We start from the raw sequence: 26,952 nt of genomic DNA on the forward strand, positions 1-26,952 counted from the left end.
TGTGTTTTACCCTGTGTCTTTGTTACTGTATGTTGACTATTTTGAACATTATTTTTTGTCAACTCACTATCTTTGTCACATTCCCATTTGTATGCCTGTCCGTTCTTGTATTGCTCAATATCCCTTAAAATCTTGTTATGTTTCCTTTCACTGATGCTTTGCATCCTTTTTTCCGCTACATTATAGTGTGTTTTATATAATCTCTCCCATTCGGAAAATAAATCATTAATTATCCTGTTTAATATTTTAATTTCTTTAACTAATTTACAAAGCTTCTCATCGTTGTATTTTATTATTAGCCTCATAAAATTGAAGCCACATTCATTAAAAAATTGATTGAACTCAATAATACTTGTATCATTTATATCCATCCCCATTGCTACCTTGAAAAATCTCAAACCCGTGGGAAAATTTTTTTTAAATTTAAACATTCATGCAAATGAGCATTTTCAGCTTTCAGTCCATTAATTCCATTTAGTTTCTTTCCCAACTGATAAATCATATCCTTTAAAGTTCCTAAATTGTCCTGGTTAGAGGATGAATGACCTTCCTCTTTTTTTTGGAAACATTATCAAAATTGCAATTGGTGGTTAAAAATTTATTTAAAAGGGCGTCCTTGGTATAATTTCCTTGTCCGCCTCAGTGATTGTAGGATATAGCCTGTGAAAAAACAGCACCTTTTTGTTGTATGTTTGTTTTGCCCACCGCAGTAGAATACGTTTTCTGTGGTGGAACTCTCTTCGGTTTGGCACCAGTACGAATAGCTTCATCTTCCATTTCATACAAAGAAAAATCAAAGATGAAGTCTGAAATGTTAGCTTTTCTGCTATTCAGTTGTTCCGTAATCTCAAAAGCATTCTCCAAATCAATCTGAGTTCGTCTGAACCCCGTTCCTTGTCAGTTAGGTATATTAAAACTGTAATTGACCTCACCTTTGTGAAGAATATGCAATGTAATGTTCCGGTGGTCATTTGGATCTTTATCCTGGTTAACAACATCAATATTCTTTGATGTGACAGGGTCTTTGTTATTGCCGCTGTTGGAAAATGCGGCTTGTAAAGATTCACATTCATTGTCAGTAGCTGTTAAGACCCTATCTGATTTTACACTCACCCGTGTAAAATCCAAAACTAGTTCCAAGATCCTGCTGACCTCCGTTTTTAAGGAAACCACTTCGACTCGCAATTTTGTAAGTTCGTCTTCCTCCGTTTCTCTGTTTAGAGGTGCTTGCCACCAATGACATCCATGGTAAAATAACAACTGAATAATCACAATACTACTCCCAAGTGGAATACACACAGTCACGGTGTCACCAATAAGTGCACGATGCCTCTTTGGTAAAAACGGGTTTATTGCAAGTAAACAAGAACCACTGAGACTGTGTTTAACGCTTTCACCCACCGAAGTGTGGGCTACTTCAGAACACTTTTGGAAACAATCATTGCTACTTAAATTCAAAAATTGGCGCTAAAAAAAGTATGGCATTTAAAGCCGTATACATATTATTATTCACTTCATTGTACTAATAATATGTAGATCTATATGTAACTATACTTCCTACTAAACATATCAACTGAAAACTAAATACATTCGTAAGTGTTCATTAAATTTAAGAAATGCATATCTACTTCACTTGTAAAATAACTTCTAAAAATCACTCGTAACAATTATAGTTATAATATAGCTGATAATTCATGCTTAAAAAATGTTCATTGCTAAAACATTTCATCACAGGAGTATATAATAATGATTCTAATGATATTGATAATGATAAAATGATCAAAAATGACCAAAAAAGCAGTAGCCATATGTGTCATACTATGTATGCATAACAATATTGAAACGACCATTGTTCTAGCTCCAAATTGATTTGCATATCATTCCATATACATACATCCTCTACTTGAAACACAAATATGGTCTGTCTGAAATACTATTGCAAATATATTTGATACATTCTTAAGGATTTCAACATTGTATTAATCATAAACTACACTACATAGTTTCAAGTAGAAGATATATGTATATGGAATGATATGCAAATCAATTTAGAGCTAGAACAATGATAGTTTCAGTATTGTTATGCATACACAGTATGACACATATGGCTACTATTTTTGTGGTCATTTCTGATCATTTTATCATTATCAATATCATTAGGATCATTATTATATACCCCTGTGATGAAATGTTTTAACAATGAACATTTTTTAAGCATGAATTATCTGATATATTATAACTATAATTGTTATGAGTGATTTTTAGAAGTTGTTTTACAAGTGAAGTAGATTTGCATTTTTTAAATTTAATGAACACTTATGAATGTATTTAGTTTTCAGTTGATATGTTTAGTAGGAAGCATAGTTACATATAGATCTACATATTAGTACAATGAAGTGAATAATAAATATACGGCTTTAAACAACATACTTTTTTTGGCGCCAATTTTTGAATTTAAGTAGCAATGATCGTTTCCAAAAGTGTTCTGAAGAAGCCCACACTTCGGTGGGTGAAAGCACTAAACACAGTTTCAGTGGTTCTTGTTTACTTGCAATAAACCCGTTTTTACCAAAGGAGAGGGTATTGTGCACTTATTGGTAACACCGTGATTGTGTGTATTCCAGTTGGGAGTAGCATTGTGGTTATTCAGTTTTACCATGGATGTCATCGGTGACAAGGCACCTCTAAACAGTGAAACGGAGCAAGCCGACCTTACAAAATTGTGAGTCAAAGTGGCTTCCTTAAATACGGAGGTCGGTCAGCAGGATCTTTGAACTAGTTTTGGATTTTACACGGGCGAGTGTAAAATCATATAGGGTCATAACAGCTACTGACAATGAATGTGAATCTTTACAAGCCTCATTTTCCAACAGCGGCAATAACAAAGACTCTGTCACATCAAAGAATATTGATGTTACCCAGGGTAAAGATCCAAATAACCACTGGAACATTACATCGCATATTTTTCACAAAGGTGAGGTCAATGACAGTTTTAATATACCTAACTGACAAGGAACGGGGTTCAGGTGAACTCAGATTGCTTTGGAGAATGCTTTTGAGATTATGGAACAACTGAATAGCAGCAAAGCTAACATTTCAGACTTCACCTTTGATTTTTCTTTGAAGTGGAAGATGAAGCTATTTGTACTGGTGCCAAACCGAAGAGTTCCACCACAGAAAACGTATTCTACTGCGGTGGGCAAAGCAAACATACAACAAAAAGGTACTGTTTTTTCACAGGCTATATACTACAATCACTTAGGCTGACATGTAAATGATACCAAGGATGCCTTTTTAAATAAATTTTTAACCACCAATTGCAATTTTAATAATGTTTCCAAAAAAGAGGAAGGTCATTCATCCTCTAACCAGGACAGTTTAGGAACTTTAAAGGATATGATTTATCAGCTGGGAAAGAAACTAAATGGAATTAATGGACTGAAAGCTGACAATGCTTATTTGCATAAATGTTTAAATTTAAAAATTGTTCCCATGGGTTTGAGATTTTTCAAGGTACCAATGGGGATGGATATAAGTGATACAAGTATTATTGAGTTCAACATTTTTTTGATGAATGTGGCTTCAATTTTATGAGGCTAATAATAAAATACAACGACGAGAAGCTTTGTAAATTAGTTCAAGAAACTGAAATATTAAACAGGATAATTAATGATTTATTTTCCGAATGGGAGAGATTATATAAAAAACAGTATACCATAGTGGAAAAAAGGATGCAAAGCATCAGTGAAAGGAAACATAAGAAGATTTTAAGGGATATTGAGCAATACAAGAACGGGCAGGCATACAAATAGGAATGTGACAAAGATAGTGAGTTGACAAAAAATAATGTTAAAAGTAGTCAACATACAGGAACAAAGACACAGGATAAAACACATATAAGGGGTGGCGTAAGCCACAAAACTTTGGGCTAGGCTTATAAATGCCTTAGGGCAGATAGCCTAGTATAAACCTATGAACACTATCAGTACGATGATTCACATTTTCTTTGGGCAGTGGACAGGCATGTGAGACCAAACGGAAACAAGAATAAAATGGACAGAAACCAGTTGAGGTATTACAAAGTAACCAAGCAGAAAATTTGGGGGAAGGGCAAACAGTGGAACTAAATAGGAGAATAAATGAGAAGAAAGCAAGACACAACATCACTGTTGATGGGCATATAGATAGTTATAACAATTTTAACATTTTCAACTATTCTAGTGCACAGATACAGTTGTCACATTTCAATCTGTTTGCAAAGGGAATGAAATGTATTCCTAATCCCTTTTTCGACTTGGTAGATTGTTTATGTGAGATTAAAAAGTTTGTTAGAAAAATAAATCTAGCTATTTTGTTTAAGGATAGTCAAAAGGTGTCAAAAACTCGTATTACAGATTTTAAAACAAAGAAAAAACACTTTTATTCCCCCTTGTCACTCTCACATAGAAATTTATGAAAAAATAGTGACTCGAGAGATATACCAACTTTATCACAAAGTGAAAAACAACAAAGCAGGAAGTAACTTAACCAAAGAAGAGATCTAAACACTAAGGGCCCTACAAATGGATAATAATATTAGAGTAATGAAGCCAGACAAAGGGGGAGGTGTGGTTATTTGACAGCAATGAATACAACAAAAAAAGTATGATATTTTATCAGTCGGGAAATTATGAATATATATCTATTAATGAGATTCATATTGCATACCAGCGCATAGACTCATATATAGAGGAATTTCACATTGATGGTAGAATAACTGATGAGACATTTAATTGTCTGACAGTCAAATTTCCCAGATTAGCGACATTAGTAGGCATACCTAAAGTTCAAAAGAACATATCAGACCCACCATTTCAACCTATTGTTTCTGGCCGTAAATCTAAAACTTATCCAATATGTAAAACTAGATATTTGGCTCAAACCTATATATGACAAGATAGTCCATATATCTGGCCGTAAATCTAAAACTTATCCAGTATGTAAAACTAGATATTTGGCTCAAACCTATATATGACAAGATAGTCCATATGGTAAAGGATTCATGGGAATTTCTAAGTAACTATCTGACAAACATATGCAAAGAAGGATATATAGTAGTTACTATAGATGTTATAGATTTATTTTCATGTATCCTTAAACAAGCTGGTTTGTAATAATACAGTATTATGAGGCATACTAATTTTGATTGGGACAAAGTTTGTTTGATAATGGAATGTATGTCGATTGTGTTAGACAACAATTTTGTTTATTATGAAGGAGAACACTTCCGTCAAACTAGGGGAGTGACAATGGGTGCAGCCTGCGCACCCATTTTTGCAAATTTAGTAATGTTAAATTGGAAGGACACATCTTGTTCCCTAGTGAATATTTTAAGAGACTCGAGCATTATTCTAGGTACCTAGATAACAATTACATTCTATGGGGTGATAGCATCGAGAATTTACATAGTTTTATAGATTTCATTAACAGTAGCACATTTTTTAAATTCCCTCACGCTTATAGTCAAGTAGGTTTACCTTACTTAGACACATTCATTTATAGACATGGAGGGGAAATAAAATCTCGTATACATTGGAAAAGTACCTTTTCCAATGATTACCTAGAATATGGGAGTTGTCATCCGGCGAAAATGAAGTATAATATATTTAAGGGACAATGTATACGGGCCGCACGGATGACCTCCCATTACACTGAAATGGTAGGTGAAAATACTTTCATAACCCACTTGCTTCAAGAGAGAGGGTATCCCATAGAGATGATGCATAAAGTAGGACATTATGTCATGCTGGAATGGGGGAAAAATACAAACCCCTATTGGGATCTGGACATGTTAATAGATCTAGACAAAATGAAGGAAAAAATAAATATAAATATGGTGAAAATGAAACCATTCAATACCAGCGATCTTGTATACTCACAATTTGGAGGTAGAGCAGGTAATTAATATATTAACTAAATACTGGTTTGTGATGTTGGGGGATTCAAGTTGGAAAGATATTATAGGAGTAAAACCAAGATTTGTGTTTTAAGATAAGGCATAACATTAAATGGTATCTGGAGAGACATCATCAAGCAACATTTACAACCAGGATTTACAAAGATAAAAGGAAACGCACAACAAAATGTGGGATGTGTAATCCAATGTGCATATATTTTAGAAATGGACAAAATTAGAATTGAAAATGAAGCCCACACAACAGTGAAATTTAAAAATGGTAACTGTAACACCAAAATGCTTATATCTGTCTAAGTGCACTAAATGTTTGGGATTTTACATAGGTAAAACCGAGAGATTTTTTTAGAAAATGCATATATGACCACGTATACAGCATTAGAAGGAAAGGCACCGCGAATGCCTTATACAGACACATTGAGAAGATGGGAGATTCCCATGAATTTAGGTTTGCTATATTGGAAATTATCCATACATACCCTTGAGGGTGTGATTACAAAACCCTGTTAGGGTTTAAGGAAACCTGGTGGCAACTATATTTAGATGCAATGAATCCACCCGGACTTAACGATTTTATTTCATGCAAACCCATTTTTGATATGCAATAGATTTGCGTTAGGGAGTATTAAACAAACAATTTCCCTGTGTAGTATAGTTTGATTAATACAGTCTTAAGGATTTTAGCATTGTAGCAAATATATTTGCAATAATATTTCAGACAGACCATATTTGTGTTTCAAGTAGAGGATGTATGTATATGGAATGATATGCAAATCAATTTAGAGCTAGAACAATGGTTGTTTCAATATTGTTATGCATACACAGTATGACACATATGGCTATTATTTTTTGGTCATTTTTGATCATTTTATCATTATCAATATCATTAGGATCGTTATTATATACCCCTGCGATGAAATGTTTTAGCAATGAACATTTTTTAAGCATGAATTATCTGATATATTATAACTATAATTGTTATGAGTGATTTTTAGAAGTTGTTTTATAAGTGAAGTAGATATGTATTTCTTAAATTTAATGAGCACTTATGAATGTATTTAGTTTTCAGTTGATATGTTTAGTAGGAAGTATAGTTACATATAGATCTACATATTAGTACAATGAAGTGAATAATATGCATATGGCTTTAAACGCCATACTTTTTTTGGCGCTAATTTTTGAATTTAAGTAGCAATGATTGTTTCCAAAAGTGTTCTGAAGAAGCCCACACTTCGGTGGGTGAAGGCGCTAAACACAGTTTCAGTGGTTCTCGTTTACTTGCAAGAAACCCATTTTTACCAAAGAAGAGATATCGTGCACTTATTGGTGACATTGTGATTGTGTGTATGTCCAGTGGTATTCTCACTCTTCAGTCTGTGTCATACTCACACTCGTGCATGCACACAGACACAAATAGTTGTACAGTAATCAGCCTTAAAATTGGGACACGCAAGCATAAAAACACACGTGCTCACAGGAGCACAACCCGAATGCACACTTTTTTCTGTTTTTGTTTTTTTTTACTCACTAAATAGCAAACGTCCTGCTTACAGAGTGTGAAATAATTGCATACAGTCGTTCTCACACAGACATAAACACACATAAACACACACCTTTATTTATTTTAAAAACCCTGTTCTCCAGTCAGGGTGCAATGATTTGACAGAAAAACACATATTTATGAGAAACAGTCCAAAAATATTGAAGCAAAAATCTGGACATTTCTGAAAACCTCCTGTTGGATTCTTAGATGGAACCCCATCCCAGAAATTAATTTCATAAGAATTTAGAAGAGGGAAATTTAAATAAAATATTAAGAAAATGGTTGCTTTAAAGATCAATTTATAGAAGTATATGGATACAGTTTAGTCATCACGCTATTTATAGAACTTTCTCCAACATTAACAAAACTCTGAGGGGCTTAATATCTGGTCATAGCTGGCTTTAGGCACCAGCGAACCCTGCGGTCACGGGGGCTTAATATCTGGTCATAGCTGGCTTTAGGCACCAGCGAACCCTGCGGTCACGGGGGCCCCCAACCATAGCAGGTTGCCTTACCTTGATATTTTTGCAACAGGTCTGTCAAACCAACAAAAGCTAGTACAGCACTCTTGTGTGCTTAACCAGATGGGTAATACCTCATATTTGTACCCCTAAAATTCAAAGATAACAGTGTTTTATTAAGAAACAAGCTTCACAATTTCATTATTTTACCACTGGCATAATACCCCTGGCTTTGTTGAACTCTGCTAGTGGACATTCATTTCACTAAAGCTAACAACATAGCCAACTTTAGTTTCTTGCAATACCCGTGGCTGCAAGGGAGCCCCTTAATCATCCTTGACTGCATGTGGGGGCCCCACAAAAGCTGCTGCTGGTTGGGGAAAAATAAGGACAAAAATGTAAAGCTAGATAAAAACTAGTACGACTATGGCTTACACGTGTGTGTGTGTGTGTGTGTGTGTGTGTGTGTGTGTGTGTGTGTGTGTAAAATATCAGTGACGCCCAGTAATCCAGAAATGCCAGGACGCAGACATTATTCTTCTGGGTATCAGATAAAATGTAGCTAACAATTATATTTCAAAAGTAATGAATAAAATATATAACAGAACATTCAGACACTTAGATCTTCTCAACTCCCCAGACCTTATAAATGGAAACATGGGACTCCCTTAATCACCCTGGACTGTGTGGGGGCCCCAAAAAAGCTGTTGCAGGTTGGGGAAACTGAGGACGAAAAATGTATTAATTTTCTGATTATGCTCTTTAACCTGAAAAGAGGTTTGATATGACCCTGTTAGAATAAAGCTGATAATGGCCTCTGCTCTCAACTACACCCATTCTAAAACCAGCTCTGCTCAGATATGCATGTACAGAAAACTGCTCTAGGTTATGTGTGTGTGTGAGGAGGCAGGGGTGGTTTGTGTGGTTATTACTTTAATTGTCATCACAGTCAAACCTTAGAGATGTGCACATCAGGTTATTATAGCTTGTGTTTGGGCTGAGGACAGTGTGTTCATTCTTATCTTTAACTTTCCTGACAGACCTCAGAGGTGTACAAAGAAGGTTACTGTAGTTTGCGCAGGAGCAGTGTACTATCTAGTAGCAACAAAGTTATTTTTTTTTACTTTCCTCACAATCACACTTCAGGCATGTATGCAGGTAGCTGCCTTTGACAGTTTGGGTTGAGGAATGAGGAGGCATAATATGTATATGTATGTCAGCAGTCACTTGAAATACATGACTGTAGAAATGTGAAGGTCTGCTTCCATCCCAGTCTAACACCAGAGGGATGCATAGGCAGTCTTTTTTGGGGTGTTAGGGAGGAAGACAGCTCCAAGATATGACCTGTGTATCCAGACAACAATTGACTTGTTAATTTATTGTAAGTTACTATTTTGTTATCTTTGAACATTAAGCCTGTGGTACAACCTGGATTAAAAAGTTGTGAAAATGCTCTAAATGTATTTCAGAACATGCATAACCCAGTGCTCCTGGTGGCTCTGGCTTAACTACGTTATTTCCTAAATGGTTATTACTGTGCTTACTTGGTCAGGAATGGTGTGTTGAAAGGATGCAAGGAAAACTGAAACTGCACAGCAACACAGTTTCTTTCCTTAATCAGAATTTCTGTTCAAGCCGTCCTTGGATAAAACGGTTGCGTAAAAAGGAAAAACAAAAACTTTAAAATGTGCTTCAGGGCATATAGGAAGATATGGCTTCTTGAAAAAGCTGAAGAGTAAAGCAAAATTTGGGAAAATAATGTGCATAGCATGGGAAGCCAAAGATGGGGGGCGATCGTGGGAAGATTACAGGATATGGTGGGTGTGTGGGTGTTGTGTGGCTGGAACAGTAGGTCTATGGTGCCATTTCACCTAAGTCCAAACCTGTACATAGAATTCCTACACTGTATCACTGATGCAACTAAATTTCACAAACTGTAAATGACCCTTTGTGTGATGGGCCAACATAGTGTGGTACACAGGCCTGTTGTAATTAAGAGAATTGTAGCTACAGGTCTGTTGGTTTGCAGCATGAACTAAAAGGTTGCTAAGAAGGGGTATCAGCAATAGGGTGATACGTATACTGGAAGTGCCTAGGGCCAACAAGATTTAACATTTGCTGGGGTCCCCCAAAATGCTAGCACTGGCCCTGTATCAGGTTACAATCCAGAAATAATACAGCAGCACTGTCAGCATGATTTTCTTTTCATAATTTCTTATTCCATGAAAGGGGAGAAATAAGCAAACGGGTAAGACTGTAATCACTTTTTAAATTACCTAGAACTGATTAGTAAACTGTAGTGTGAGTTGGGGTTAAAGTGCACTGTCTGACCTCGTCACTACAGCACGACATCACTGGTAACTTGGGCAGATGTCTCGTTAGACTCCTATAAGGACTTACTCCCAGAAATTCTAAAATCTCCGTGTTTAATTTTGTAAGAATACTGGGGGGGTTAAATAAAATGAACAACGCATAGAACTTTATCTATACAATTTAGTCATAATGCTAGTAAAAATGACAGGATGAAAAAACGGACTGAAATTCCACTTATTTAATGAAAACACTCTTAAACTAAGCGCTTTCCCCATTAACATATAACTGCTTCAGAGTTTATAAGAGATACGTATATCAATTAATTTATACCCATGCTGAATTCCCATGCTGAACTGATTATCCATCCAATCATGTAACACTGCTCATGAATAATTAATTAAAAAAATTTAAACAGACTCCCCATTTTTTAAAAAAATACACACATATATATGCCTAAAACTGTACAAACCCAATGCCATTGACTAGTACAATGAAATATAATATAAACAAATATAAAACAAAAAACTTTTTATTTTGTATCATACCAAGTTAAATTAAATTATGTTAGCCCTTTAAGTGTTGGCATAAAAGATATGTTTTCATTAAGTCCAGGGGGGGGGGTGTTGCATTCAAAATGCTCTGCCATTTATATTCTAATATTTATACTCTGAGTTTATCACCTCCTCTTTCATTTGGAATAACTCTAATATAAAAAAAATAAATCTTTAATTTGTGCATGCAGCACTGTGCATGTAAAGGGCATTATGTAAATCTTTATTCATGATCGCCCTTAAATGTTCAGCCATCCTATCTTTAAGTCTCCTAATAGTCTTTCCAACGTAAAAACTTGGATACTGCTTTGTTTAGTCATAACGCTATTTGTATCTCACACGCCAACAAAAATCTGAGGGACCTGATATCGGGTTACAACCAAGAGTATAAAAAGTATATAAGGCAGCACTTTCACGTGAGCTTCTTTTCGACATTTCTGATTCCCTGAGATGGGAGAAATAAACCAGCAAGTAAGACTGCAATCACATTAATTAACTAGACATCACGTGATTAGTAAACTGTAGTGTGCATTAGACTTTAAGTGCTCTGATCTCAATACTACACGACCTCAGAGAACCACACGTGCCTGTCCTTTATGTGACACTAGAGAGAATCTGTTTTAATTACAGTTACTTACCACCTCTTGCTATCTGTCTTTGGGAAGGCATGTCCTGCTGGGGAAATATCATTGGCAAATGTCTTGAGATTTTAGGACAAAAATATATCAGAAATTTTCTTTAATAATTGCATAAAACAGTTATTTTGTATCTGAAACACCTAAATCTTGAAAGAAATAGCATAGATAACTCGTGCTACAAAAATGAAATTTTATTTGGGCAAAAATGAAGGCATGTACTTCGCAGTGCTTGTGGATTTGTTTTTGCCCTGCAGAATCTCACATTTCCACAAAAAATGTCCGATTTGAGTGGCTACCCCAATTTTAAGGCAAATAACAAATGCATTTTATTTATTTTTGTTTAGGAGTTACTTGGGAAGCAGTTATGTTCAAAATACTGTACACGGAGATTGTTCAGTTTAGTGTACACCACTCAAACAGCAAAAAATAATTAAAAAGTAAGGCGATATTGTAGTTTACTGGTTCACCAGATGTGCAGTAGCAAGCACTGCCCAAACCCCACCTGAGGCATTTTACGTCACTGTAAAATATTGAATATTCAACCATACCGCCTGAAACCTTAATATGTACTATATATTACAATGAATGCAAGTAACAGTAAAATATGCCACATTTGCTATTTTTCATGCAATAAGTTATATATAAACAAACTCCTTTAAGAAATCTGAAACTCTATCATGTTTTCTTTCACTTCTGTTAAGGGGGTTACAATCTCATTTCCTTCTTGATACAGTTAATTCTCCATGGGAAGCCCTTAGGGTTCAGGCTTAAAACTGTTATATCATTAATTAAGAACAAAAAGCCTTTTTCTAAAGTTAAATGCACAGCAATGGTGTAAACACTGCATTTGCAGTTCATCTCTGATCCTGAGCAATGGTCTCATTTAAAGAGGAAGGTGTGCTATCCTGTAAATATGTGATATGAAATAATGTACTAAGTAGAAAGCAAAGTAATACATCTACTGAATGGCTGTAGAGTATAACAATGCTCTGTATTGAGGGGTTTATGTTCTGTATTCAGCAAGGATGAAATATTGTCCTAGAGCAGTAGTAATTGTTTGAAATACATTGAAATGTCACCAGGAATCTTTGAAACCTACTAGTAGCCCAGCAGAAGCTTTCACAAATCTAGCCAGATTGCTAACACCCAAGCAGATGATGTATGGATGGGCTTCCAGGGTTAGGATGAAATGGTCTGGCACGGGACAGCGATGTAGTACGGGAGTGGTATAAAATATCAAATTAGCCTGTGGCTTTGCAGCATAAAGCTAATCAGGTGTGATTTTTAAACATAATTTGGTACCTCCTTAGTGCAGGTATCTATTCTGTTGTGTATCTGTCAGACACTGTCTATGTCCCACATCATAATACAAGATGAGTGGGCTGTTGTGGTTGACGGAGGGTATTCACTATGGGACAGCAGTGCAGTGCCTGATCACTACAAACCACTGAATTGTGTTAGCAGCACATCTTGTGTAGAAAGATCATGCTCATATTTTAGTTTCCAAGATCAATACTAACAACTGCAGTTGCAAGGTGATTATGCCACATTACATTTCTTTTAAAGGCTTTCTGGAGTCGGAGCCATGGTTAATACATTCATTGTATGCATGATGTCACTGGCTAATATGAATGGCATGCCAATCATGCCTCATTTCATATGCAGGTTCGTTCATCAATCATCCGCCCCACGCCCACTCCTGCGTGAAACTGAGGGTGAGCCAGTAAACTACAATATCACCAAAAGTAATACGAAAAGATGTATAGCCTGCAACCATACACAGAATCGGGAACATATTTTAAATATTGCACATATAGACTTGAAAGTTGCTAGAATAAAAAGTATTGCATTCGTGCCTTTGCTGCAGGAAATGAATGACCGTTTTAATGTACTGACCTCAGTCCTCAGTGATTTGCCAGAAAAGATGTTCCATTGTGAGTGGAGGAAACTGAATGTGATGTTAGCTTAGCATTTGTTAACTGAATCCGAGAACTCCAGAAGTAAGGGACAATCAAGGATCCTTTATAAAATGTTAATGCCATTAACTTGTGACAATGGCAGGATTACATAATGTGAATTAATGCGCATTTCTTGAAATAATGAAGTATAGAACTCTAGATATTGTCATTATTTATTAAGAATAATTCACCCCCCCGGATTTACTTATCTTCCGTGTAAGACTAGAGTAGTCTTACACGGAAGCGCCAGTGTAAGATTATGATGGCAGCACGCCATGCATATATTAATGAAGGCGTGCTGCCCCAACTCTAAAGCTTACACGGATCATGGACAAGTTTGGGGGTGTGTCAGACTGCCGAGCAGTCCAAATATCCATGCCCCTGCAATGAAGAAATGCCGCAACTTCACATTTAAATGAGCGAGTCCGCTCATATGTGTACAGTGTAACACTACACTCCCCCATATGTTCAACAACTAACAGAATGAAAATTAAAAAGTTTTTTTTTATCTTCTGATATAGCTGCGTGTAGTTGCGTGTGTTTGCCTGCGGTTGCTTAGCTACAGTTACAGCAGCTTAGACACCAGAAAAGGATAAAAAGAAAAATATATGCAAATTAAGCAACATAGTGATAGTGTAGTGGTTAGAGCTTTTGCATGAAGAGGAGGCATTCCCGATTAGAGTCCCACTACTGCACATTCCATTTACTGTGGGAAATCTGTATACGAAAACATGTTCTGACATTTTTTTATGTAGAAAAGCATTGAAATGTTAAAATTTAGTAGTGCATGAATTATATATATGAAGGTGAAATGTTTATGCATTCTGAGGCATGAGTAATTTTAAGCAATATAAAGCACTGCTAACCACATGTTACCAGTATTGAGCATATTTAAATACATTTGGGTGTAGCTGCGCAATGCTAAGGAGGAGTAACACAGGTTCAACACACGTTACTCCTGATTACCTTCGTGCAACTCCGCGCTAACCAGCGCAACGTCGGGCAAAGTTGGGTAAACACGCTCACACCTGCTTTACTGTTCCTTAACCTGTGAGTTCTGCCCAGCAGGAAAATAAAAAGCAGTGACAGGGCTCGAACTCAGGATACTGTGCACTATAGTCAGTGCTTAACCCCTAAAGCCATGATAGCAATCCACTAAAGCCATGATAGCAATTCACAGATATGCACTTTCAACAGAGACATATCTATCAAAGGGATTTTAAACATTGCCAACATCAGCTAAGCAGGCATGCCCACAGCTGAGCTGGCCAGTCACAAATAAGTGCGGGAAATGAGGCATATTTAATCCCCACAGGTGGGAATACTTGCTATAACTGGTTGTAGCTTCGTTCTACAGTCAGCATGGCTGGTGTAGTTGAGGGCACTCGGTTTAGAGAGCAATGCTGGGGCATCCAGGAGTCCAAAATTATGATTTGGCTCCTCGTCCGCAAACATGAGCAAAGACTCCTGCAGGGCGAGTACCAGGGTACCCAATATAAAACGGAGGCCTGGAACAGTCTTACCTATGATCTCACCAGTGCCACTGGTGTTCCTCGGACTGGTGAGCAGGTCAGGCACCATTATTCTGACCTGAAGTGGCGTAGGGGAGATGAACTGGACCGGTGGATCCAGGAATCCCGTACGATGTCTAATGCTCCAGTCCTGAGTAAGTAGCCATTGTATTAAGTAGTTAAGAATTGCCATGCTTGTCTATACTATGGATATGTATGTCTCAATATCACTGCATTTACTTCACAGCTGCAGGTGAGCGGGCTATCAATCTGCAAGCCCATGAAGACAGGCTGCAAAGGCTGTGTCATGAGGCAGGTTAGTGATTATTCTGCGTGTACTGTTATATATAAAATAAATGATAGAGCCTCCAAAAAGTGTTTTAACCCAATAAATAAAGGTGTAACAATCCTTTAATAAATGTATAATTCCTGGAGTGCGTCTGTGTCATTTTCTTTGATATGTTGTACTGTTGCATTCTACAGATAATAGTGTTGTATTGCAGTGTCAACCCACACTTGGGTAGGCCCATATAACGTGGATAAAGGGAGTGCCAGTAGCATTTATGCATATTTACAGCCCTCAACTGTTGGTTCATGCCCAGCATGTACAAGTTAATCTGAGTAGCTTGACATTGTGTTCCCCAGAAATGTCATTGTGCTGCCAGAAATGTGGGGAGCTGTTAACGTATAACTGATACTTTCACCTGAACATAATTAGAGAATTATATGAAAGTGGAGCTGTCAGTGTACCATCTTAGCAGTAGTATGTGTGAGCAATTCTCAAAATATGTTGCAGTAACATCTCCATCATGGACAGTTTGTATGAAAGATACAGCTCATGTATATAATCTAGCAAAATCCAATTGCACAATATAAGGACATTGGGTAGTGTAATAATACATGTAAGAGGCATATAACTGCAGTTAATAGGAATGTAGTAAAAACTAGAAGGATATGTAAGTTGTTAATTGAGCTATCTTTTTCCACCCTACTGTATGTGCATAAAAAATGCAATTCCACACCTCAATCGGTATGTCTAATCTCAAAACATTTGTTGAGACATATGTCCTATTGGTTTATAAATATTTGCATTTATGTCTATGCATGTGCCCTGTTAAAATACCACAGTTTTGGTGGCCTGTTGCCATCAATTAAACCTGCATGCTGTTGTAATGTCCACAATTGTTCTATATATGTATGTGTTATGCTTGCTTTTCAACTGTTAAAAATCTGGTGTGTTGTGTTAATGGGAATACTTCTGCATGCTGTTATAACTAATTGGGAATGCTGTTGACTGTTACTAACCCATATCTTTATTAAACTCTCCAAAACATAGTTTGTATGGGAAAGCCGATCCACCTGTCCCACCTCAGCTAGCCATGGCACCTGGCACCAGCAGATCCGGTGCCCATCCTGGGACCACCTCCTCCATTGGCCCTGTGCCACCTTCGGGTGGAAGCTCTGAAGGGGATGGGGCTTGCCCCCCCGTGCAAGCATGGACAGAGAGGCACCCATCACCCTTCGTATGGTCCGGGCTGTGGTGCATAGAGAGATTGAACGTTCTGTTGCAGAACCTGTACGCCAGCTTGAGGCCTGAGTGGTGCAACTCACTGGTCAGCCTGCCCCTCCTACACAGCCCCCAGCACAGCCACCTTCTGGGCCATGAAGGTGCAGTGGTGACTGCCCATGGGTGGGGACCTCAGTCCCACTGTTTCCATCTGAGGGCTCATGGGCTTGCGATTTCCAAACATCCCTCCCCGTCAAAGATGCTCACCCACCATGTGTCATATACCACCCCTGTATGTGTCTTGTTTGTCTTATCTGTTTACCTCCCCAACCTACCTCCCCAAATATACCTACTTCCCCTACCCCACATTCCACTCTCACCTGAAAAAAAAAAGGGCAATCTGTTTCCAAAACAAAATTACACCCCATACATAGCTGCCCATTTTGCACACATGTCCACTGGACACGTGAAATGTTTAATTGGCATTACAACATACTTTGTTGTCCTCACCTCTCACTCAGGGGTTGAAGAGTTCATATCTACCTCCAAATTTATTGCATATGCACAGCTGTTGCTCTTGAAGAAATGGGCAGCTGTGGATCTTCCCCACACCCGTCCTGCACATCCCGAGCTATTTCCCATACTGTCTTTCCCTCTTTGTGTCCCTTTTTCACCACTTTCCTATCTCCCCATTTTTCTTTTCTTTCAAAGAAATTAGCATGGAGGTGAGCGGGAGTAAGCACTATTAAGCAGTAGTGAGCGGGTTTGAGCAGGCTTGTGCTTGTTTGTGCATGGCTAAGCAATGCAAGGCATTGTGCAAACCCACTCACAACTGCTTAAAAGTGCCTTAGTCATTCTGTATGTGAGGGCCCTTGTTCTACTCAGGAACAAAATAAAACACCTCTGTAAGTCTCGAACCCCAGACCTTGCACACACTACACAACATGAAGTACCACTAAGCCACGGTAGACATACGTTGGTGTTTAAATAATTATATCATGCATCAGAATGAGTGACTGTAAAGGAAAATTAGGAATACCATACCACACAACTTGTTCTGTAGATGTTGATCAACAGTTGTTGTGGAATTACATTACATGACTGTGATAAGCAGCCATTCTAGCAGGAAATAATGTTACACCATCACCTTACAACCCCACACAGTATCACAGCAGGACAAACACTGGCATATCTGTTTAGGGCAGTGGCCATACCTCTCAACTGTCCCTAAATTTCAGGGACGTCCCTGATTTTGACTCAAATGTTAGCTATGTCCCTCTGAATTCCTCCTAAAACTAGTGACTTTGGGCAGAAAGGTGGTGAATTGCACTTGATGAATAATTACAATAATTAAGAGTTAGACACTTCTTTTACTTCAGAAAAGGTGTATTAATTCATATGCTCTGATTCTCTCAATGTTTCAGCTTAATGGTACTAATATTATAAAAGTGTCCCTGATTGTCCCTGATTTTATCTTGACTTTTCCCTGATTTTGTTCAAATGTGTCCCTGGTTGGTTGAGAGGTCTGGCAGAGGCAGAAACAGAGGCATATTAGCCTTTCTGCTGTTACACACTGTGCAAATAGCTTTGGAAGGAGTTTTGGAAACATACCCTTATGTAGGAATAAAACACTGAAATACAAATGGATGTAGCCATGTACTGGTAGCAACCAACTATGAAAAGACCTGTGTGGTGCACAGACAAAAAATAACAGGCTATTCTCTGGCTATCATGTGGATAGGTCCACAGTTGGGAGTTAAGCAGACACAGTACATTCCTTGATAAAGTAACATGTACACAGCAACCCTGTAAGTCCAGCAAGATAAAATGCATACAATACTACTTATGCTCTCCGTACTTCTGCAACCCTACCCAAATGTAGAATTTACCTGTGTGTGTAGGGTCTACCAAGGATGTAGGTAAGCATGCTCGCTGTACTGAAATGAGTCCAGTGTTTCTGAGCAGCTCATGCTAATGTCAACACTAAAAAAGCACAAAATGTTTAGAACTGTGTAAATGAATATTCACAGTATAGCAGTTCTCAAACAATTCTTGTGCCAAAGGAATACATCTCTAGAACTAGCTTTGTATGGCAGTTAATTGTAACAGTTGAAAAGAAAGTACATCTTTCCATGTATCTTGGGGTAGCATTTTGAGGGGTAAGTACATTTTTACACTGACAAGTGGGTACTGGAAGCAGCAACATTAGGTCTCAGTACAAAATGTAAATCTCTGGCTACACCCCTGGCTTCTGATAAGACCTATTCCTACCTTCTGTCTTAAACAATGATGTCCACACCAAACAAGGATAATCTCCATCTTGGAAAGCTGAAAGGGCCACACCTACATGAGTCAGCAATTTATAGTACTGGGTTGCTATGACGGTGATTACTTCAATTACTACACAGCAGGCTGCATGCAATTAGCAAATGGTGGGCACTAATTGGTGCAGAGGCCATCATATGCTCATGTGCAATTCCTACAAAAGCAGGCAGCAATCTATGCCAACAAACTCGAGAGAGAAAAGGAAAAGGAAAATATAAATATTACCAGATTATACAAAGGAAAGGTATGTGACACACATGTATTTACTGGCATGTAGTAGATGTTATTGAAGAATAGTCTACATAATGTGAAACATTCATATGTGGCAGCAGTACTTCTTTCTGCACAAATGTTCTGCTTAACTACTGCTATGGACAATACTGTGTGTACCGGTGGGCAGTGGGACATACCTGTGAAATGTGTAGCTCAGCATTAAATGTCAAAGATCTGATCCATGTTATCTGTGTTCTGTACAGTAGTGTGGCCAATGGCTGTTGGGGGGGGTTAGCGATGACATTATATAAACAAGGGTGTGACAGAACGACACATGCATGATAGTCATATTAAAGTGTAGCTTAGCATTGGCAAATGCTGTAGCAGTCTAGTATGCTTATCTAGCATCTGTTGCCATATATACCCCCCATGTTAGTCTGTGTTCATATGTGACACCTGTTTATGGTGCAGCAAGGCCCAACAGTTCAGCTGTGAGGTCCAGGGACTTACAACAGCTTGGACCTTGTGTGTGTATGCCACACATATACAGGGAAATATATATGTGTCATATATATATATTCACATCTGTGTGTCATATATATATTCACATCTGTATATGTGCATAGAGCAGGGGACATATTGCAGCTGATTGCGAAGGGGGATATATATGTGTTGGTGAAGGTTAGTATGCGCATATTTGTATGGTTTTAGTGTGTGACAAACAAGACAGCATACAGTGCTGGTATATGACATGTGGTGGTTAAACACTGTGGGTGGTTTGTTCAGTTTGCAATGTTGAAGCCAGTAAGGACTGCTAAAGCTACCTGAGCTGTGAACATCTTCAGTGCATTTATTCCAAGACTGTGCGATGTCATTACATTACTGCACACCTTACATCCTTTGTATAATTGATATTCTCACTATAAAAGGTGAATCGTATATGTGTCTATATATATATATATATATATGTATATATATATATATATATATATATATATATGTAGATAAATGAATGTGTATATGTACACACACACACACACACACACACACATATATATATATATATATATATATATGTGTGTGTGTGTGTAGATAAATGGATGTGTATATATATATATATATATATATATATATATATATATATATATATATATATATATATATATAAGTATATACTCACACACCTGCATCTACTTGTTGCAATAGATTCTCTGTACTGTTGACTGACTGTGATGTTCAATATGTTTGTGAATACGTCAAAGATATGTATTTGTGGGATAGATTACTGGGAAACTGTTTATTTTATGGTATTCTGGGTCCTTGCTGTGATCCTAGCAAAAGCTGTGTATTCTTTTGCTAGGCAGAACAAGTGCTATTGCATAGTGTGATTAAGTCCCTTGGTTTTAACTAGGGTGTGTCATTGGAGGCTAAAGCACTACATCTATAATTATTGATTGGTACCGATCTTGAATGCAAATCCTGTGTGTACTGTAGTACTAATTGAAGCTCTGGGCCTGTTCAGCAAAGTATGGTGTATGTCCACATTGCTTGCATCTAATGTTTTGTGTGGTCCCTGTATTCATCACAGATTACATTTCTCAAGATTAAGGTTGTTTAAGTACTGACACACAGTACTGTATAGTACACACTGAAAGCTTATCTGGGTTGTCATACCTTTGTGTCCTGTAATTATGTCTGATGTGTGTGTAGGTATGTCTGTAACATGTCCTTTGACATGTGTGGTAATACATGTAACTGTGTATCTAGCAACATTCATAGTGTACTACAGCAGTATGTGACCTATATTCCCAATTGTGCACATCAGCTTGATGTATATCTGCTGTGGCTAGGTGGTGCATCGTGTTGCATACAGTTTGCCAGATACTCTTTTATAGTCTTATATAGTGATGTTATTTTGTTGCTGTGCATGACATGGTACATTGGATAGAGAGTGAGCAAGGCACTTTCAAGCAGTTGTGGGGTGAGCAGTGATAAGTGGCAGTTACAGTATTTCACTCTTGGTTATCTTATAGGTTGCTAAATTTTCATAAGCTGTGCTTAACCTTCTGAAAACCCACTTGCAACTGCTGAAATGTGCCTTATTCTGTCTGTAGCCCCTGACCTTTGTTTTGGGTAGTAACAAAATAAAAAGCATTTACTAGGGAAAAAAACGACAACCATTCACATCACAGCATAAGTGATTTGCCACTAAGCCATCTCAGATATACATATTTATGTATTCACAAACATAACATCCAGTACAATCATACAATAATTACTCACACACACATATATTTATGTCTTCCAGGGATCATGGCCCACCACAGGAACCCAACCTACAGTAGGGCTGAAAATGATATCATCACTAGCATAATGATTCAGCACTACCATTTACTCTTTTCATGAACCAGCCAGGACCAACAGGAGCGTACTGCAATGTGGCAAGATCTTGTCCGCAGGGTCAATGAGGTAGGCCTGCATAACCGCACATATGAGCAGGTATGCCACCACTGCAGTGATAATCTCCAACATGTCCGCCAGTGTGCCGCTGCTGTGCGTATGGAACAGCTTGCAACACGGGGTGGTGTTAGCATCCATCCCCCCCCTCACCAGAGTGGAGGAGCTGCTCATGTGCCTGGTGGCACCTGCCCAACATCAGCAGCAGCAGACATACACCATGATGGAGGTTGGACCCCCCAGCAAGCACACATGGAGCATGCAAGTAACATGGCATATCTGTATACTACTGTTATCTGTATTGGTAGATCATGCATATGTGAGATGTGGAGTGTGTTGTTCAAAGATGTGGAGCCCGTTGTGCAATACTGATCATTTGGAACATAATCTGTAGCCCTGTGAATATAAACTGTTTGGAACATAATCTGTAGCCCTGTGAATATAAACTGTTTTGTACTGTAAGATTGCAAAAACACAGTACCAATGCCACAGTTGTGGCCACTGACAAAACTGCCTCATCTCTATGTAGGTAATTCTGGGGTGACATCAAGACAGTGGACAGATGCTGGTGAGTGTGTTCTACATTTATTATTGGAAATAAAAAGTGCATGTCATAGTTAAGGTGTAGGCCATGTACACATGCAACACACCTACCCATAATGCATGCTGTACATGTTTGGTGTAAGAGCACGCACATCTCACTAATGTGATTAGCAGCCTCAAACACATGCAATACCCAGACCATCTCAAACAAATGTGGCTAGACTGTAGTGACCATTGGATAGGCACAGTTGATACTCAACATCCACATAACATACACATCTATGTCATACACAGAGCATTTTAACATGCTACACATAAAGGATTTCCAAACCCTCTGTAAAGACACACTCTGCTATCCAGATTCTCATCCACACATTACACAGAATATACCTGAGGGGTAGAGGCCTATCCTGGGGCATTTAAACACTCTGCAACACACTACACATTCATGTCAGGGAATGCTCCTTATTGGCCTCCTTACAAAATCATGCAACAACTGGTTGTGAAATGGTGACTTTAGCCAACGTAGTACAGTTCTGGCACAGCATGATTTGTGCTAGTTTGTGAAACATTTGTAGCCTTGAGTAACCACCTGATGCCTCATGATGATGGCTTATGATACTATACCCCATCCAGTTATTGTAACCACAGTACTAGACATAGCTGTCATTGCTACACACCAAAATGATGCGTGTGTGCACCTCTAAACAGTATGCATACCTATCACCATTTGCACAACTGACACATATATGTCTTGCAATGCTATTGAGTGGCTAGGTCATATGTCACATATTGGGTATGTGTAGTGTTTAAATATGCAGTCGTGTTTTAGCATGCCATGTCATGAATGAGACTGGCATGTCCACAATATGATCTACACTCACCATAGGTACAGTACATTGGGTATGTGGCCAAATTGTATTCTATCAGTTATCCATGCACCACTGATGATGTGTGAATACTCATCATGCGTGTGCTAATAATGTGTCCACAATTAACATGTGTCCACAATTATTTGCTAAAGACGCAGAAGCTGTAATCAGCATTGGATACCTATCTGACACACACATACACATCCAGCAATGGTATGTATACCTGTGAGTTATGGTTTACAGTACATCACAGGGTTATGAATACCTGCACAGCAATGTTGTGTCCATGTATGCATTGTGTTCCAGGGGGAGGGCCATTACTTAATAACAAAACACATGCATCAAAGCCATGTATACTGTTAGTAACAAGGATTGACTACACCTGCACTGCATGCTGTTGAGCAACACATCTGCATGCTGACAGGTGTGATATGACTGTTTTGCTTGTGATACTGTACTCCACCATCACCTGCTATTGTGTATGTTCTGTAATTGCTGGTGTTGTGTGTGTCTGCTTTCTGGAGGAGTGTAGTTTTGTGTGGGTGCATGTGTGCATGTGGTCTGAAGTCATGTTTGTAAAGTGTGTTTCCTGTTTAACTCTCACAGGTGGTGAGGTGGGAGAGGTTCAGTACAGCAGGGAACCTGATGTCACTGAGACGGACAGTGATCATGAGGATAGGTGTGTTGAGGCACAGGCAGGTTTGTCAGGGTCTGTTGCTGGGCCATCAATTGAACGTACACAAGTCTCCACCCCATCCATGCACACAGTCATATTGCCTGTGTACATCCATCATCACCATTGCCCTTAGCTGAGGGACAGTGTACGGTTGACACTGGCCAGGACAGTGTGGTATCTATGGCACATGTATCAGGACACAGCAGCCATAGCCAGATGTCTGGAATGATACCACATAGGCAGATGCTCCAGGGGGTCTAGTCAGAGCACTGCTGGTCATCATGCCCCTGGCAGACGTGCCACGCCTCTTTCTACCACATGCATGTTCCAGGCTGTCATGGAGGCACAGACAAGGTGCACATGGAGCGGTACACCAGATGGGCTAAGGGCACAGAGGGCTCATTACACCTCTGTAAATGATGGTATCCATGACCTAGCAGATGCCATACGTAACTACACTGAGGTCATTGATAGACTTTGGGGTGAGACATTGGATGTCCTCCACAATGTCATGTCCATGTGTCAGGACAGTGCGGGACGGTTGAGACGTCGACGTGGACGTATGCCAGCAACATCACCAGCTGGAGATCACCATGGATATCCAGCAAGTCACAGCCACTCCCGTAGTGCCAGTACCAGCCCCAGCAATGTTGGGGGGGCTGTCCATAGACCATCCTAGCAGACCACGTGACTCTGGCCAGTCCCAGCAGGGACCTGGATCCAGTTGACATTTGTCAACCTCTGAGGATAGTACCCAATCTGGATTAGTACCTGATACTGTCTGTAGCACTGCTGCCAGGCACAGGTCCCATATCCATGGCCAGAGATGGTGATCTGTAAAGCCTACCAGGTACAGTCTGTAGCTGTCTCTCAAATCCCCGTATATGGCAGCCACATGGTGGAACTGTGTGCATGCAGACACACGCACACAAACCAGAAACCTAGGGCAAACACATACCCGCACACATGATATCAACATTGGCCCATAACAGTACTCATGGCCCTCACACACACACTCACACACACATGTTGATTGTATGGCTCAGTGTAGGCCTCTGGCAAACAACAACACACCCTGTGCATATGATGAAACCTGTGTTACCTCCTGTCATCTATAACATTGATGCAGGAACAGGCTAACATGGTGCTGATGCACAGGTTGGCTTTTATAAAGTATAACAATGGTTGGATGTGTAGCATGTTGTCAGCAGTAAAGTGTAATGATATCCTTCAAGGTGTAGCTGAACAGGCATGATGCATTAAAGCTGTAATTAGCAATGTTGTATTGTTTTCACCAGTGTTTATTCCAATTGTGTTTTGTTTGCCCATGTCCCACTTGGCTGATGTGTGTAGTTGTGTCAGCATGCGTTATACAGTGGACAGTAAGTGTGGGGTGTGTGCAGCACAGGTTTGCAGTTGTCCATTTGTGAACACGGTGGAGGTGCACTGTCTGCATGTACATGCATATTGGACACATGGGCAGGGTGACATGCCCTGTATTGGCCAGTGTTAACACTCTGTAGTTTCTATTGGTGGCCAGTATGCATTGTACTACACACATTTTGGAACTTGAATACGCATGTGTGTGTATGACACGGGTTGACACTGTGCTCTGGGTGATGGTGGTGTTGCAATCTGTCATTGGTTTGCTTTACTGAGGCTAACACTGCCCCAGCTGCATAATCCTTTAGTAATGCACACTGTTCACCTACAGGGTTGCATGGACCGTGCTATCACAAACACAAGAAATACTCACTTATACAGTAAAAGTGCATTAGTCTCATGGACCCCTGCCATAAATTAATATATAATAGAAGGTGTGAAGTTGTACCAAAAAAGAGTTACATACCAAGAAGGGATAACCTCTCCGGTCAGTATCATTAGGAAAATACAAGCCCTCATTAATCATACAAGGCAAGCTTCAAAATACAAATTGGCAAGGATTCCAAAGACAACACTAAAGCTTTCTTTAGTGTTTATCATCTAGAGGGGGAATCTCAGATCGGGTCAGAGTTAATGTAAATGGTCACAAAGTACACTTATCTGAATGACATTACCAATAGGTTGTCAGACAGTTTGAATTCAGATTTCACCACCCTGTCGTTACATAAGGGCCACATTTCCAGACCTGAAGAATGTAAAACCTGATGATTCACAGACACTCTAGTTAAAACATCTCTTTACCAAAGTCCAAACCACAGTGGCAATGGTACTGACATTGCCCCTGGCTGTGTCATACACAAGCTGACATATGAAGGAACCACTCACCTAAACACTATGTTCAGATGCAGCCTCTATACAGGTTACATACTTGTGGAAAGATGCACGGTAATGGTGTTCACAGTCCATAAGGGTTGAGCAACAACTTCTTCTTCTTCTCCTGTCGGATGCTCCTATTAGAGGTCCCCACAGTAGATCATCTGGTTCCATTTCTTCCTGCCCTCTGCATCTTGCGCTGTCACACCATCCACCTGCATGTCCACTCTCAACACATCCATAAACCTCATCTTAGACATTCTCCTGTTACCTGACAGCTTCATCCTTAGCATCTTTTTCACAATATACTCTGCATCCCTCCTCAGCACATGTACAAACCAACGTAATCCTGCCTATCTGGCTTGGTCTACTAACCTTCAAACCTGGGCTGACCCTCTAATATACTTATTCATAATCCTGTCCACTCTCATCACACCCAGTGCAAATGTTAACATAAATTGATTAAGGGTAGAGCTACAACAGATCCTGGAAATTTTCACCCTATAAGCCAGACAAATGTTATCTGGAAGGCTATGGAGCACAACATTATGGAACTCATTAACAGAGACATTATGGACCTGCAAACACTGCACCATACCCACTTAGGTTCTCTAAAGGCCAGATCATGGCTCCTACACCTAGTAGACCTCATGCCAGTTAACAAGGCTGTAGGTGAGGGAGGGGAGGTCCACACAGCCAAGCTATAGCTCACCCAGCAATTCATACCCATCCCACATTTTGGTATTATACATAACCTCAACAGACTGACCATAAACGATTGTTAGATGATGGATTGACAACTGACGCACAGATGTAGGACGCATAGTAACATTTGCAGCCTCCATGTACAAGTCTATGCCAGTAACAAGTGGTATTCACCTGCACTCAGTCCTGGAACCACTCCTGTTTGGCATATAGTTTTCTTAGGTACAGGCAAACACAGTAGGGATATGTCTGCCCACGTTTGATGAAAATGCATACTGTGGGCTATACTTTATTCTCCAGATGGACACACACATCCTCCAAAAGGGTATCATAGAGACAGATACCTGGTGTCAACATCATGCTGTAAAGCTATAAGCCAAAGAAAGCATAGTTATCCACTTTTAGAAAACAAAGTACCCCCAGAGTACCACATACGTAGTAGCCCCCAAAATGTTGAACAGGTACTAATG

General features: G+C 39.0%; 1 protein-coding gene across 1 annotated transcript in view; it reads right to left on the reverse strand.

The window, feature by feature from the left end:
- Positions 1-26,952, reverse strand: part of LOC122814353 (protein mab-21-like 3) — a 129,271-nt gene that overhangs the window by 98,082 nt on the left and 4,237 nt on the right. The window contains exon 2 of the mRNA XM_044086938.1: positions 933-1,467. Coding sequence (XP_043942873.1) covers positions 933-1,467 — 535 coding nt within the window. The remainder of the gene's footprint in view (positions 1-932; positions 1,468-26,952) is intronic.

This window comes from Protopterus annectens, chromosome 10.part0, assembly GCF_019279795.1.
Source record: "Protopterus annectens isolate FY-2018-M chromosome 10.part0, PAN1.0, whole genome shotgun sequence".
NCBI lineage: Eukaryota > Metazoa > Chordata > Ceratodontiformes > Protopteridae > Protopterus > Protopterus annectens.